Raw genomic sequence first — 16,309 nt, 5'->3', positions numbered from 1 at the left:
CCAGCCCTTTCTCCAGTATGTGTAAATGTGTTAATAAGAAAAATATGCAAAGACTAGTCCATTCTGATTTTATTATTATTTTTAAGAAGTGGTATTAGGCTGGCATCCCTAATATAAAATGACAAGCAATATGTAGTAGCATCCTGAAATTTTCATTCCAAACTGTATTATTTTATCCATACTTGAGGATTACTTGGGGGAAATTAACCACAGACGACATAGGTAAGTCTTTCAAAGCACTAATGCTTCAAGTACACCTACAACTCATTATAGCACTAGCTTGCTTTAATGTAGTCTTCTGATGCCAGTCACTATATCCTTCTGTCTACATAAAACATTGCTTTTTGCAGGAAATAGCTAGTTAGCCCACTGAACCTCCAGGTTCAGAAAAAAGGTTTGTGCTTGTAGCAATGGAACAATGATGAGTATTGATTGCAAGAAGTGCAGAGATCAGAAGCTCATTTATTTTGAAAAAAAATCTCATTCTTAAATAGTTTTTTCAGATGGAACTTCAACCAGCTATAGAGAGTTCAGGTTTAGGTCAAAATTTTGCTTATCAGTCAAAATGTGGAAGGCACAGCAATTACCCTTCCTTCAAGTTGGTTCACTAGACATGTGTCACACAGAGCAATGTAGTAATAACTACTGCTGGCTGACAGTGACCCAAATGGGATCCTTGCCTGAAAACATGGGAAGACTGAAGGTTTCTTTGGCCTTCAGCTTTCCAAGTAAATGTTGAACCCATCTTTCTAAACAGCTATAAGGTCTTTCCTTGGTGGCAAAATGCAATTGTAATTCACAATGGAAGTCTCATAAATGAGCTGAACTTATTCTCAGTTAAGCGTGAACTATTCTAGATATCCTGAGGGTAGTTACAAGCAGCTGTGATATGTATTTTGTTTGTGCATAACCCTTTTCTCTCCAGGGACCTGCTCAGTTCCAACTAAAAGACAGGCTTGGAACTTAGCTGTGCAGCCTTTATTCTTCCTTCTCTGGCAAAAACTTCTCTGTGTGGGAGTTGTGACCCTTCCTTGGGCCAAGAGCTAGTCCAGCAGAAACAGGAGAGCATAACATCCCAGACAAAGGATTCTAAAGCATGTTATATGCACAAGGAAAAAAACACATACCCTCAAGACTACAGGGATAATATAATTTACATAGGGAAGAAGCCTGTAATTCTATAAACCGGGGGTCGTCAACCCCCGTTCCGTGGCCCGATACCGGCCACGGTAATGGGCCACTGGCCACGCCTGCCTCTCCCCCCCCACAGCGAGAAGTTCACCAGGCCGCGAGAGAAGCGGCCGCTGAAGCGGCTTCGCTCGCGGCCCAGCTAGCTTCTTGCTGCTGGGGGGGAGGGGGAAGAGGCAGGCGCAGCCATCAGCCATCATATGGGTCTGCTTGACTGTGGGGGAGTGTATCCTCTTCACAGATACACCCATTTGAATTTTTCAATACGGTGAGGAGATAAGATGCTTGGGATTTAGAAGTTCCACGGTGGCTAGTAATCTTTTCCTTCTTAGTTTCCTTTCTTAATCTGCACTTTCTCAAGAGTTCCGAATAAAAGACTGTATTAGTTAAGAGGAAACAATTGCCTTGATTCCTGTCGTATAAAGCAGCCCCAGTTCGAATAAGCTCTTGCCATCAAACTGATGAGAGGGGGCAGGGATCAGGTGGTAGCAGTCTACTAGAAGGAAAGGCTCTGAAGCCCACTGGAGAACAGTAAGGGTTTCCCTCTGGGGAAATGGGTTGCTTTACCAAAAGGACTTTCTTCCCAAGCTTCTCAGCAGGGCTGGGCCTCGCTTGCTGTTTTGCTTTGAGCTGCCACACACTTTTACAAGTTGTCAGTAATTTTCAATTAAACATGTTACATTTCACTCTGGCAAATTCCAACATCCTTTGGCAAAAAACAGAATTAGCAGTAATTGTAAATATTACGGGTGAGAAACTGGTTTAGTACAACAAACCTGATTTAGCAACAGCTGGCCAAGGAACCATATTGTGGACCAAAGCCGGCCTGGACTTCCTGCTGACGGGCAGTTCAAAGGCTGCCCTGCCAATTCAGCCCCTGCAGAATTTCTGTACCTGTCTAGCTTCTAGTGCTGACCTAGCTGGAAAACACAGAATGAAGATATTTTAAGATCATGTAATGTCTGCCGGATCTCATTGATATCTAAGGGAGCACCCCTCCCCCTATGTCCCCTGAAGAGCATTGCACTCTGATAGTTCCCATCTGTTGGTGATCCCTGCTCCTGAAAAAGTGCATTTGGCCTTGACAAGAGCCAGGGACTTTTCAGTCCTGGCTGCAGCTTGATGGGATGAGTTGTCAGTGAAGATCTAGGCCCATTAAGAACTATCAAAGTTCTGAAGGGTCTGCAAAACTGTGCTGTTCCACCAGGTATATGGTTGAGGCCAAAACAAGCAACAGAACATCAAAATGGGCCCCCCTTCCTCACCAGGGGAAATGGAAACAACTGCATAATCCCACTGATTTAATTATTGGAGCTCTGCCTTTCCATTATTAATAACGACTGGTCTATGTATCGGCTTTGTGGTTATGTTTTATGATTTTAATCTTGATATAAATTTTATCTTGTAAGCTGCCTCGAGTCTGCTCTGCAGGGAGGGGCAGCCTAGAGATCAAATAAATAACAAAACAAAGCAAAGCTTTTCCTGTATCCACTTAGCTTTCTACTTATATCATATTGTAAAGAAATGAAAAGAATCCTTTTTCAATGTTTAAGAGTACTCTTTAATGGTTTCTGAACTTAGCAGTTCATTTGTATTATTACCAGAAAACAAAATGAACAGAAGGTCCTCTTTCAGTTGGTGCCAGAGGTAACTCAAAACAGCTATTTCAAACAATGAATTTTCTGGGACTTCACAGTGTAAAGAACAGCACAGTGGGCTGGACCCTACCATTCTGTCCTGTCCACCATGTGCTCCTCTAATGCAGTTCCTCTTCTGCTGGTGATGGATGCTGTTGCACTGTACGAGCAAGGCCTTTGGCGTCGATGTGCTAGTGGTAGGCTCATAGGTACCGGAAAGAAAAAATTGCAGCAAGGAAATGTTTGTGTATCTTCTAATGAAGATAAAAAGGCTTTTAGAAAAATATTTTAGACTCCATTGTTCTTTAGCCTGATAAGAAATCAAGATGACTTCTTCATGGCAACAACAGACTGTACTTAGAAAACAGACTCCACAAAGACCACAGGAGACTTTAATGAAGAAAACTTTCTCAACATATTTTAAACTGCTTGCAAAGTGAAGCACTTGACCTGCAGGTTGAAACCTTTATCCCTCATTTTAAAAAAACCTGTTTCTTGGGGCACTGTTGTTGTCTAACAGCAGAATCCTAAATTATGTATCCAGATTACGGCCTCCTCAGACTACTAGTGAGGCTTATGGTCGGTATTTTCAGGCAAATGTACCCCCATGCTCTGAAGAATATTGGAGACTGGTCCTGCTAGTCCATCTTGAGCGGTATAGGATTCCAGCAAATTGGCCACGAGGTTGAGATCTATATCCACAGGCCTCAAGTCAGCAGCTCCCGCTCCAAGATCATCTTTCAAATCACTGTCAGTATTTTGGGATGAACAGTCTTTACTAGGTTCAACCTGTAATAAATGCACAGCAACAGAAACTCATGTTTTCATTAGTACTACATAGAGTTTCCTTTTAAACATAAATCCTGATGAAAATACAAGCTCACTAGCAGAGGCAAGGCCAAATTTTAGAAGAAAACCAAAAGCTTAGGTTTCTAAGCTTAAACATACCATTCTTGGCTGGGTGGTGAAGCTTTTCCCAATATTGGTTGATGCAAGCTGACTGTCCATCTCATCCATATATGATTTGAGACTTCCTACTGCGTCACCCTGAGATGGCTTTTCCCCTTGAGGATCAGTTTTTAGTTCTTCATCACTCTCCAGGAATTCAAACTCTTCTTCTTCTTCCAAGTCATCCGAGTCGAGTTCTTCTGAAGGTGTTCCTGGAAACAGAAGAACCAAAGCAATAGAAGACATAAAAAGAGCAACAAATAGCAAGTAAAGTTGGTGTTGGGGAGTTCATGTTGGGGAGGGGATGCAAGATTTTTATGACGATACTCTTACTCTGTCCCTCCCCAAACAAGCTTACCTAAAATTTTGTCTAGCGCATCTGTGAATGAGTCAACGTCAAAACTGACAGGCGCCTCAGAAGATGTCCTGAAAAATGAATTGGGGATATTTTTGTATACATGATTACAGCATCTGAGAAAAACTGATATCAGGACAAAACTGAAATCAGGACAACACAATCACGGCACAAGCTTTCATAAGCAAAAAATGTCCTTTTTTCAGACCTAGGAACTTGCCTACAAACACTCATTAATACAGTACATTGTTTGGCCTTTCAGTTGACACAAAACTCTTGTTTTAGTCATTACCCAGTAACACGTCTAGTCTTCTAGAAAACGTGTCCATGGGAGGCTTTGCTGATGAATGCTGGCAGAATTCAAAAATATGCATTCAGAAGGACTAGAGTTAAACCAATTCCACTACTTTACTGATAACAGCATTTTTAAAAAAAACCCAAACCCATAATAGCACGCAGGCCAGACGCACAATGTAAGGTTTATAAGACATTCACAAAACTCTCCATATCTGTTTGTGTCCTGTAGGTGTTTTCTTCATCTCTGTGGCAACATAAGAAGTTCAGCTCTGCCATAAAATTGTATTGCTGACTAGATCACAGTAGCACAGAAATGATTACAAAACTAAGAATCCTAAGGTATCTAAGGCAGTTAAATGCATACCATGGTATTTCTGCTCCTTCATGTGTTGATATTTTAGACATAAATGCCTTCATGCTTTGAGTCACCTCTGTTAAGTCACAGTTCTGTTCCTCCTTGTTTGAAGCAGAAATAGTCTCATGTGTTCCTTGAGCCTCTTTTAGGATCTGTTCCAGAGAATCTGGAGTGATCTCCAGCCAATCATCACCTGAAAAAGCAAGATGGAGAAAACAGCTGTACATTCAGTGTGAAGACGTGCACAGCATATAAAAGGAACCGGGTTTGGCAACTTGTCACCACTCTGTGGCGACCACAGGAAAAGGGATATAAACCAGTTACTTTCTGCTTCCAGGATAAATATCATACCATTTTGGTGTTCTAAAAAAAATTAAAAATGAGACAATTTATTTATTTGGTCCTTTTTTATCCTGCCATTCCTCTTAGGGAGCACATGTTATATACACCATTCTCCTGTCCATTTTAGTTTCACAAGAACCCTGAAAGGTAGCTGAGGCTGAACACAACTGCCTGTCAATAACTAGGGCAGAGGTGGGATATGAAGGCAGAGGTCTGTTTTGCAGCAAAAAAACAGCCACAGCACAATCACATTTTAAGGACACACACATTGACTGCTCTTTAATTCCTCTGGGCAATGTTCAGTTTGACATGCAAGACTCAGTGTTGTGATGTGAACTATAAAAATTAATGAGCACCTGAGAGGAAATAGAAAACAGGGATGGGAGGTTGAGGTCTGAGATTTCAGCTTCATTCTCTGGGTTGAACTTTATTTTATCCTCATCTTCACTACACCACTCTGGGGAACCCTGACCCTGGCAGACACAGGAACACGGTAAATAAGCAAGATCTCTGCAAGATGCCCAGTTTATGATCTTGCCCTTTCCCTCCGCTCTTACCATCCTCTGGTGGAAGACTGCACGATTCTTTCCCATAATCCTCCAAATTAGTTGCTTTCAATATAGAGAGAATTTCTTCACCTGGACTTCTGAGAACGGAACTGCCAAAACAACCCGAAAACCCACACCCCACAAACACCAATTAAATAAAGTTCACTGAAGAAAATTTTAAATAAAGTTGAAATGAAGAAAATTAAATAAAGTTCACTGGGGAAAATCTTCCATACTTTGCTAAGCTTACAAATTCAGATGAGCCAATTCCCAGTGCACAGTTTGTGGTTTCATTATTTCTAAACTGGGTGACAAAGCAACTCAAGTAATTTTAAACTGGTTCTAAAATAACTTTTGAGAGTTCTGTGGGTCTAAAGGGCTTCTGTGGCAAGTAGGAGGTATTCATGCCAGGTGTGCCCTAATTTTTGTCGGTTCAGCCCATGTAGTGTCAGTGGCAGCCACTGTTTACCACCAAAAGAATACATTTTGCACAAGCAAGGTCCCAGGTTCAATCTTGGGCAGCTGATGCAAGGAAGTCCTCTCTCTACCTGAGGTATCATTTTACAAGAATAAGCAGGATTAACCAGCCAATGGTTCTAGAGCAGGGGTAGTCAAACTGCGGCCCTCCAGATGTCCATGGACTACAATTCCCATGAGCCCCTGCCAGCATTCACTGGAAGCGGCTTATGGGAATTGTAGTCCATGGACATCTGGAGGGCCGCAGTTTGACTACCCCTGTTCTAGAGGCTATGAAACAGGCTCCTGCAAGAAGGCTGCAATAGAAAAGTTCCATTCCATGCCTGCAGCAGACTGGATCCAAATCCGTATTTACAAACACTTCTGGATGAGACAATATCATATTTTTGCAAATACTTTCTTACAGACATGAAATAAGATTGCATAGCCATCTAGCAATAACAGGTCAGTGTTACACAGCCTCGAGGAATATACAGTGGGACTCTAAGGACACAAAATATACAGGTGCCAACAAAACACACCAGTCTAGAGATTACGAAGCAAAATCATGGCTCTCACCTTTGTGGATTGATTACAGTCTGTTGAAAATAATTTTCTGCCATGTGCAATTTGTCCAGATACTGAGCAGAACCTTCCATCTCACCCTACGACATCGAAAAAAATATCAGTAGTTCAATGTATTCCATTTTTGATAGAGGTATTTAATGGCACATCTACAAGTAGTATAATAGGAGCATTGGGAGGGGGGGAATCCTACACTAATACTGGATTCCACCAATTTGTGGTAATGACATATTTTTTCAGTATTAAGTGACAAAGGAATGTGTTTGCACTAGCCAAACAAAATTATAGAATTCAATTCATAAGCCCCAAAATTTAACGACTTCCCAAGCTAAAAAAATGGAATTGCAATGTAGCAAGTAATTTTTTTACAGCATAGAATACACTGCATAATGATATAGAGCAGGGGAGGTCAACCTGTGATCCTCCAGATGTTCATGGACTACAATTCCCATGAGCCCCTGCCAGCATTTGCCAGCTCATGGGAATTGTAGTCCATGAACATCTGGCGGACCACAGGTTGACTACCCCTGATATAGAGGATATATAGAAGACATTGTTGCAATATGGTGAGAACACGTGTCAAAAATGATAAATTAAAAAATGTCTTGAAAGGTTCTCGTAACAAGTTTGTCTAAAAGACACTGTGAGCATCTGTTTTAGTTATGAGTGTTCCCAATATAAACAAGACCCTGAAGCAAATCAAAATGGTAGTGCAATCTTCAGAAGAGTAATATCTTTCTAAATTAATTTAAGGAGATGGGCTTAGAAGGGCTTAACTCTGCTTAGGATTGTACTTGTTTGCCAAATGTAAAGGATTCCCTTTCAGCTAGCTTTTGTATCAATTAAGAAAAGATTCTCAGCAAACAAAGGCCTGATTCTGATTAGATAAATTCATTGCCTAAACTGGGTTTTCTTGCTTTCAAATTTATGCAACACATCTCACCTTAAAATAGTTATTTTTCTTCAGACTGTTCAGAAAGTTGTCCCACAATGGACCACTTGACACACATCCGTTAGAATTATTAAGTGTTGAACTACACTTTGAGCACAGAATTTCAAACCCATGAGCCTGTAACATGCAGGAAGGAAACACAAATACATTTGATTTTTATCTCCGCTTCTTAAATGCTGGGATAAGCAGAATAATGCATCTGAAATAACTTAAAAGCTTAACCATTAGTAGCCACTAATATTGTAGAAGAGCCACTAAGGGTGGGGCAGTGTCCGGGACACGTCCAGGTGTCCGGACACCACTTCCAGCTCCACAGCCAATCCGGCCGAATTGGGCCGGTCCTTGGAGCTCATGCCCCCAGGAGCTGGCTGTGCGGCGTGATAACAGCCTCATGGCTATACGCTCCCTGGCCACGGAGCACATCAGTCTGCGCAGCCCTGCCCTGCCCAACGCTCTGCCTGACCGGCGATGAGGGCGGTGGCGACAGCCAGGACGAGGGCTGCCAACCCCAAGGCTGCCGCGCACTTGCCCCACTGCCTTTGGACTGTACGGTAAGGAGCAGGGAAGGGGAGCTGCTCCTCACCTCGCGGAGCCGGCCTCCCCATGCCCCTGCTGCCTCCCACCCTCCCCCAACCATTCCCCCGCTAACACCCACTGAATTTTAAACTGAAGTGGGCTTTTTGCCTAGTCCTTGTAATAAGCTGTATATTTGGGGGATAATACCAACCGACATTCAACAACAACCCATTGCCTTAAAAAATCAGATGCTGAAGTATTTTGCAAAAGAAAAGTCTAAATAACTTTCTTTCTCATCTAAAGAAGGCACCAGGGGAAATTCTAAATGGGACACCACTACGCAACCGGGACTGCATTCTGACACGGTTGATTGAGAAGCTTGTTGCACTCATGCATTCGCCATGCTTCTCTGCCCTGTCCCTTGCTTTCCCAAACAAACACCAATCCACCCAGCCACCTGCATTCAGACAGTAGTGCAACCTCAAGCATAATTCAAGGCTTCCCAAACCAGGAAGGCTTAAATTGTACTCCACATATGACGGGAGGAAGGAGCGAGACACGTAATGAGAGACGACATCCGAACACAGTCGGCGAATCCCTTTGGTTTGTCAATTTAGAAAACAAGGGTTATGAAATAAGGAAAACATCTGGTGAGCATTCATTACAAGCCACACTTCTGCATCAAATCAGCTGACCAGAATCTTATTGTTGGAACACGGCGTTAAGAGGATGTGCTTACCAACTTCATGCCCAGCTCATATGCTTTATAGTCAGGATGCGAACGAGGAGGCAGTGAGTACCCACTCCGTCTGTCTGGGACAAAAGACTGCTGAACCAACTGTGCATATAGGCACTTTGTCAAAGTGACCTGGAAATACATTTTAAAAAAATTATACACTTGCCTCATTCTCAAGTCTGTTTTATTTATTTATTATGTTTTTATACTGCCTTTCCAAAAAGCTCAAGGCAGTAAAAATAGTTATAAAACTGAGTATCAACATAAAACTGTTCCACGGAAATATAAAAATGACTAAATATTTAAAAAACATTTCCTGTTTTTCCTGTCCTTTACTGTCCAGAAGCATCCCTTTCCTTCCTGCAGTGAGGGGTGGGAGAAAGTGTTAAACTCAATTTTTCCAATATTTTGGCATTGCAAAAGGTCTATTTGACTGCATAAGGAGGCCAGGTATGTTGAGATTCTGTTTGAATTTGACTCACATTTACACGTTGTTTTGGATACTGAAGTGGGGTGTGGTTCTGCAGAAGTGCCACAGCATCCTAGGGACCGCATGAGCTATGTAAATGTATGCAGCATCCAGACTCAGCAAATGCTCCAAGATATAATGACATAAAGCTCACCCATGGCTATATCCACACTGCATCTGGCCCCTGCAGCATCCTAGAGCCAGCATGGTATAGTAGTTAAGAGCAGCAGCCTCTGATCTGGAGAACCAGGTTCGAATCCCCACTCCTCCACAGGCAGCCAGCTAGGGAACCTTGGGCCAGTCAATTCTTTTAGAACTGTTCTCACAGAGCAACCCTTCAGTCCCACTTCTACCACAAGTCTGTTGTGGAAAAAGGATGGTGTTTGTAAGCTGCTTTGAGTCTCCTTCAGATTGGGGTAAAAAATATCCTAGTTTAGAATTTGTATCCAGGTTCTGATGGGAAGGGAGGGGGAGAAGAGGGGCAGGGCCCATTCTGATGTCCAGCTGTGCTGACATTGGCCTCAACCATATGTCTGGTAGAAGAGTGCCATCTTCCAGGCCCTGAGGAACTTTGACAGCTCCAATAAGATCCAGATCTCTGCTGGCAACTCATTCCACCAGGCTGGGGCCAGGGCCAAAAAGACCTGGTTCTGGCTGAGGCCAACTGCACTTCTTTGGGGCAGAGTAGAACCAGCAACTTGGAGTTTGAAGAGAATATTGCTCTTCAGGGGATGTCCTCCAGACATTTTTAATAAGTTCTGAGTCTCAGGCCTAAGAGCCAGATCCCATGACAGCCTTCAAAAATCATAAATAAAATTGCACGTGTGATTACGTGACAGTAAAAAGAGCTGGCTCCATGTCGCATCAACACTTACCGAAGTCATTATGCGCGTTTCAGGAGGGAACACTCTGAAAACGCAGCATGCTTTTAAGTCAATGGGATCCCGCAGGTAAAAAGCTTGAACAGCTGCAGACACTAACCCAGGGCGTTGCTTCAGTACTGCTGCAGCGCCTACTGGAAGGCAACAGTGAGCTTGGTGAACGCAAGATCGGATTTTCTCAGGATACCTATGGCACAAAATTGTATCATAAGGGTAACATTGTTCTAACATGACCTGCAATTTACTTATATGAAACAATTCCCGGTTTCCTTTTTTAAAAAATGAAGCCATCTAGCAGAATATTTAAGGCAGCACAGATCTCTGAGCAACTTAAGCAAAAGACTCAGTTTCACCCATGAGCTGAATGGTCTGAATGATTAGTACAAGCATCTACCCAGCCAAAGGAAAATCAGGTACTTCCCTTTTCTGCCATACAGGACTGACATTAATCCTGAACTGGTCTACTCAGGTGTATCTCAGTGGGGCTTACTTCTTCATCTTGCACTTAGTGGTTCAAAAGTGTAGAAAGAAAGAGATTTACCCTACTAAGGATAGATCTCAGTTTATCTCTAACATTAGATGGTGTAATTTTGATGATTGTACTGTTTTCATATACAAGACTGGAAAGACTGATCAATGATCACTACAGTAATCTCTACAAAGGAACATATGTGTTTAGCACTGGTTGCCTGTGACAGCAGCCCCTCAATCACATTACAGAACTGGCAGTGGTCCTGCTGTGAAGCCCTCTGAATACTTGTATAAAGTATTCCTGGCAATAAATAACAGCAATATTAACTTTGAATAGGCCACTTACCCACTGATGCGTTTATATACTGCTGCTCTAATAGATTTTGCAGCTACAAAATTGCCAGAATGAGTAGATAATAACTTCAGTGCCTGAAGAATTGTAGGATTGGTATAGGGTAGGACAGTCTCCTTTTCAGGAAAGCTTGTTAGTGGAATTATGCACAATTCACCATTGTGCAAGAACACCTGGCCAAAAAAAGTACATTTCTTACCATATATATATACCATGTATATAGCAGATATAAAACTGTCTCTCAGCAGGAAAAATATACATAGACAAAAGGGGACCCTGCAAGGACTTGTAGAAGGGGGCATCTCATTCCCCTCCATTTCCTCTTTTCCTTCTCCTGAAGTTCCCACAGCCTCTCCCTTTTTCCTACCTCCTTCTCTCCTTCCCAACCGCCAGCCTTCCTGCCCTTCTCTGTTCCCCACTCTTCAGCATTCTACCCTTCCCTCCTCCTGGAACTTTTCCTTCATTTCATCTTCACAACATTGAGGGAGATTAGGCTGAGATGATCGGCCCAAGTTCTCCCAGTGGGTTTCTATGGCAGAGTGAGGACTTGAACCTGGATCTCCCAGAACTGCTAACCACTACACCACACCGGTTTCGTGGGGTGGCTACTGTAGAACAGAAGCAAGCAGCTGTGCCTAGGTGAGTCATGCCAGTTGTGTGGTGGCAAGATGCCTATAGTTGTAGGAACTGGCCCTGATAAGTCATCCCTCAAAGGTCGCTGCCTATCAATGGCCGCAACTAGAGCAGCAGCAAAACATTCACTGGGTAAGGGCAAAGGCCATTGCCATTACCACTGGGGCACACAGAAGAACCTAACACAACTATGGCTAAAGCAGGAGACCAATAATGTTAAACACTTCCACAAAATATGATTAAAATCCTTCAGCCTTTAGAAGTATTTTCTTGGCTGCCAAGACAAATTCTGCCAAGTTTATAAAAGAAACCTTACTGATCTAGTTTCTCCTCAAGAGTAGAATTTATAACTGTTACAATATCAGAAATAATTTATGAGTTCTGTGTATAACAGACAAAATATGTGCTGTTCATTCCCCAATGTATATTTTAGATTTCATATTTTTCTGCAAAGCTGGGGCTTTTTTCAGGTTTGCAGAAAGACTGGTCATGACCCTCACCTCCAGATTTAAATATCTACTGATAGGGAGACACTGAGAATTCGATATATTGATGATATACATAATTTATTATTTACATTATTTCTACTTTAATAGTCAGCATTTTTATTAATTTTATTTATGTTATATTTATGTACCACTCTCCCTTTTGGCTCTCTTACCCGATTGATGCTGTTCTCAGGGTTCAACCACTTAGGAAGGTAATCAGCTGCTTCTATCAGGAGGAATTCACCATCATTATCATCCACCCTATTAAAATAAATGATAATCATATGAATAGGAACTTCACACAACCCAGATGTTGCTGGGTATTTGTATCAGATTAGGGATACAGAATAAATATAAAATAATTCAATGGAACAGATACGGGCATTTGGGCACACATCTAATTTACACCTTTTGCTCCTGAACCAGCAAATTCTAAGCAAGAGAAGTTGACTTCTTCGTGTGGGTCTCCTTATCTAAACCAGGACACCTCTATTCACCTGAATATAGTATTGACCCTTTCTCTTTATCATCCATTATGAATTAAACCTTACTTGAATTATCTTCTGATATACAAGCTAAACCAAACCCACTCTGTTAACTTTCAAGCAGCATCTCCATTCACAGAGACACCAACACCTGATGTCATGCTGTCTCCTGTTTTCCCTGGGAGTTTATGTGAAAATCCACCTTCTAACCTGGTCCTTTGATTCCTCTTTTCGGTCAGTGACTCTAGGCAATCCTTTGAAGCTCCCTGCCAGCTAGTGTTATGCTTATGTTATCTATAGCCTTGAAGAGTGTGAATGCTCACAGCTCCAAGCAACCTCGCAGCTGTGTAAGAATCTGGGAACTTGACATCTAGTCTCTGGGTTTCATGCCCTTATAGATCAAAGGGGCAGTTTGTGAGAACTAGTTTTCCTCCATTTAGTTAGGGGTGGGACCCCAAGCAGATATAAGTCCTGTTCTGCTATTGTTCCCTGCCTTCGCCAATATATCTGTACTGTGTGTAAATATGCCTACTCTGCTGTAATCTTCAAGAAAGACTGAATATATTTTGGACCTCATGATCTCGCTTTCCAAGGATTCTGACACCCGAGTACTTTCACACAAACTATTGTTCTCATTTCACATACAATTCAAACTGAATTACAGAATAGCTTACAGTTGCAATCCTACACACATTAAGCCAGTTGTGTCATCAATGGTTGATCATTCTAAATAACTACACCTAAGACTGTATTATACTGTAATGCTATTTGCGCTAATGCTTCCATTTTGCACAAATACTAGAGATTTTTTAAACTATCAACACAGCAGGGGCATAAAAAAGGTGTACGGAACTACAATATTAATTTAATGAGTTCAATACTGGGAAAATACTAAGCTCATGCACTTCCACTATAAAGGTTATGAAAAGCTTTCAGCATAGGTCTGGATGAAGAAATGGGTTCATGCTGCCAATTACAAAACAGTGCGATGCACAACGTAGTTTACAAAGAATCTAAAGGCTGGTTCATGTTATGAACAGACAAACAATGGCTGCCATAACTTCTGTCAAATCTTCTAATTAACACGATTAAAAGTTAAATTACATAGTGCTTGGAGGCAACTGCACTGCTGCTTACCGTTTTTAAAAATAAAAATCACAGAGCAATTTTTGTTTTGATATCAATATAATGGAAAGGTGATTAAAAAGGAAACTTAAATTCAGATTTGTCACAATGAAAATAGTATAAGTATTCAGATTTTGATATGTAATGGAAGGGCGGTATATACATAGAATATATATACACACAAACACGGAATAAAGAAATCTGAACATATAACTACAACAGTAAGAGAGTGTTGGGAGGAGTTGGGGCTAATCGCCTAACCACCAATCAGGTAGGCTGTCCAGGATGTCCCCTTCCTGATTGGACATCCGTCCAAGGAACGGCTAATAAGAAAGTATGTCCCCCTGGCCACATCCCCCTCAAACTTCTTCCATATGCAGGAGAGGGGGAGCCTAGTGTCTTTTGTATTTTTAAGTATAACAGTCTTTTTTGCTAGTAAAGAAATAAAGTGCTGTTAATGCTTGTTAGTACCTGGCTGCCAACTCTGGAAATTCCTTTGTAATTTCTCTTAGAAGATACACAATGAACCATTCATCTTCAATGTTATCTCCAAATTTTGTGAGACCACCAATATGAGCAGGGATATCTAAAAAAAGAAGAGGAAAGGCATAGTATAGATTGTTTTAATAACAACCAACCAAATTAGTAAAATTATTTTTTGTTGTTGTTCCATAGGTATGAGAGGGAAAGTAAAATGAAAAATGACCAACTGCTCTTATCTAAGAGGGCTCTATTTCCTGTGAGCTGGCATGGTTAAGAGTGGCGGCCTCTAATCTACAGAACCGGGTTTAAATCCCCCACTCATCCACATCTAGTCAACTGGGTGACTTTGAGCCAGTCACATTTCTCTCAGAGGTCTCTCAGCCTCACCTGCCTCAGAGGGTGTCTATTGTGGGGAGAGGAAGGGTAGGTGATTGTAAGCTGCCTTGTGGCTCCTTTAGGTAGAAAAAAGCAGAGTACAAAACAACAACTCTTCTTCTTCTTAAAAACAGTTGAGCTTTATTTTGTTTTTTTATAACAGAAATTCTATAGCTTTAAAGTATAGCTTTAAAACATATGAATTGTCTGAATAAGGGCTACTTAGCTACAAAATTTGTTCTGCAGAAATTTGAACCTCAGCATTCTAATGTCGTTTAACATGCTTTACTAAATTAAGATCTACCCCAATGCCTTGAACATCAATCTGTTGCACAGTCATGTCTGCAGAAATAATATTGAGATAAAATTATGTATAGTATCCTTTATCAGAATGTGTGCCACAATATCACCATCTATATGTTCTGTCAGTTTTTGAAGAATTGAGGGTCCCTTCCTCACATTAGGTATGTCAGAACAGAATGAACACAACAACTTTACCTTGGCTGGCTGGCTTATACTTGAGATTAAATGGCTGGTTTTGCCATATATAGGAAACTAGGATGGGTGCAAAGTGTGTTAATATCTTTTCAATATATGACTGAAGAATTTCTTGGTGATCCACAGATGCTTCTTGTTCGGGTGCTAGCAGAAATAGCTGATACTGCACTGCATCTTCCACAGTTGCAAGATGTAACTCTTTCTCCATTCTGTACCCTTTAAAGAAAAAATATTGCAATCCTTTACATACAACACTGCTAACATCAAGTGTTAATCTGCAGTGTCAATTTTAGAAACTCTTCTTCAGAACACTTCTCACTCTATTTTTATTTAAGGTGTCCAAAACAGATCTACAAAGGACCTTTCTAACAAACCTTGTGCTATTGAACTGATTACTCTGCCTTGAAAAATGACAAGAAAAGTGTCATAGTTTAACTTTAAATTTGGAGTATAACCATAGCTCAGTGGTGAACCATGATATTTTGAGAGATGGCGGTGCTACTCCATAAAGGCTGCCAATCTCCAGCATCTCCAGTTAAAAGGATCAGTAAGTGGTATGAAAGATCTGTGACTGAGATCCCAGCTACTGCCAGTCAGAGAACACCATAGTGATCTTGACAGACCAGCGACGTCAGTTGGTCTAGGACAGCTGCATACATCTAAATTAAAATACTTATATTCCACCTTTACAAATATTATTTATTAGATTTATCCCTTGCCTCTCCCCGGAGGCTCGAGGCAAGTTACAAACATATAAAACCCCCACTAAAACCATACAATAAAACATATAAAACGTATCATATACAATTCCCCACATAGTAAAACAAGATGCGGCAAAAACACAGCTCATATCTACACTACCCCTTAGTAACCCACTATAGAGGGGGGGGAGGACAGAAGGTACCAGATGGGCTGCGCTACTGCCGCAGTAAGGGGGGCCAGATCGTCCATGTGGCCAAGCCTCATCCCACGACCTGGTGGAAGAGCTCTGTTTTGCAGACCCTGCGGAATGCTGAAAGCTCCCGCAAGGCCCGCAGGTCCTCCGGAAGCTCATTCCACCAGGTTGGGGCCAGAACCGAAAAGGCCCTGGCCCTGGTTGAGGCCAGGCACGCTTCTCTGGGGCCAGGAATGACC

General features: G+C 41.7%; 1 protein-coding gene across 3 annotated transcripts in view; it reads right to left on the bottom strand.

Moving 5' to 3' along the window:
• Positions 1-472: 472 nt before the first annotated feature.
• ECD (ecdysoneless cell cycle regulator) overlaps positions 473-16,309 on the bottom strand; it is a 16,884-nt gene continuing 1,047 nt past the window's right edge. For all 3 annotated transcript variants that reach the window (XM_077350432.1, XM_077350431.1, XM_077350430.1), the window contains exons 2-14: positions 15,176-15,391; positions 14,291-14,405; positions 12,383-12,470; positions 11,083-11,261; positions 10,260-10,452; positions 8,919-9,047; positions 7,655-7,780; positions 6,706-6,791; positions 5,680-5,780; positions 4,790-4,973; positions 4,132-4,199; positions 3,774-3,985; positions 473-3,614 (exon numbers count right to left, since the gene is read on the bottom strand). In XM_077350432.1, coding sequence (XP_077206547.1) covers positions 3,390-3,614; positions 3,774-3,985; positions 4,132-4,199; positions 4,790-4,973; positions 5,680-5,780; positions 6,706-6,791; positions 7,655-7,780; positions 8,919-9,047; positions 10,260-10,452; positions 11,083-11,261; positions 12,383-12,470; positions 14,291-14,405; positions 15,176-15,383 — 1,914 coding nt within the window. In that variant the 5' untranslated portion in view covers positions 15,384-15,391 and the 3' untranslated portion in view covers positions 473-3,389. The remainder of the gene's footprint in view (positions 3,615-3,773; positions 3,986-4,131; positions 4,200-4,789; positions 4,974-5,679; positions 5,781-6,705; positions 6,792-7,654; positions 7,781-8,918; positions 9,048-10,259; positions 10,453-11,082; positions 11,262-12,382; positions 12,471-14,290; positions 14,406-15,175; positions 15,392-16,309) is intronic.

Source organism: Paroedura picta, chromosome 8 (assembly GCF_049243985.1).
Source record: "Paroedura picta isolate Pp20150507F chromosome 8, Ppicta_v3.0, whole genome shotgun sequence".
Lineage (NCBI taxonomy): Eukaryota > Metazoa > Chordata > Lepidosauria > Squamata > Gekkonidae > Paroedura > Paroedura picta.
Note: the sequence above shows the minus strand (reverse complement) of the source record. Positions and strands in the feature narration are given on the sequence as shown.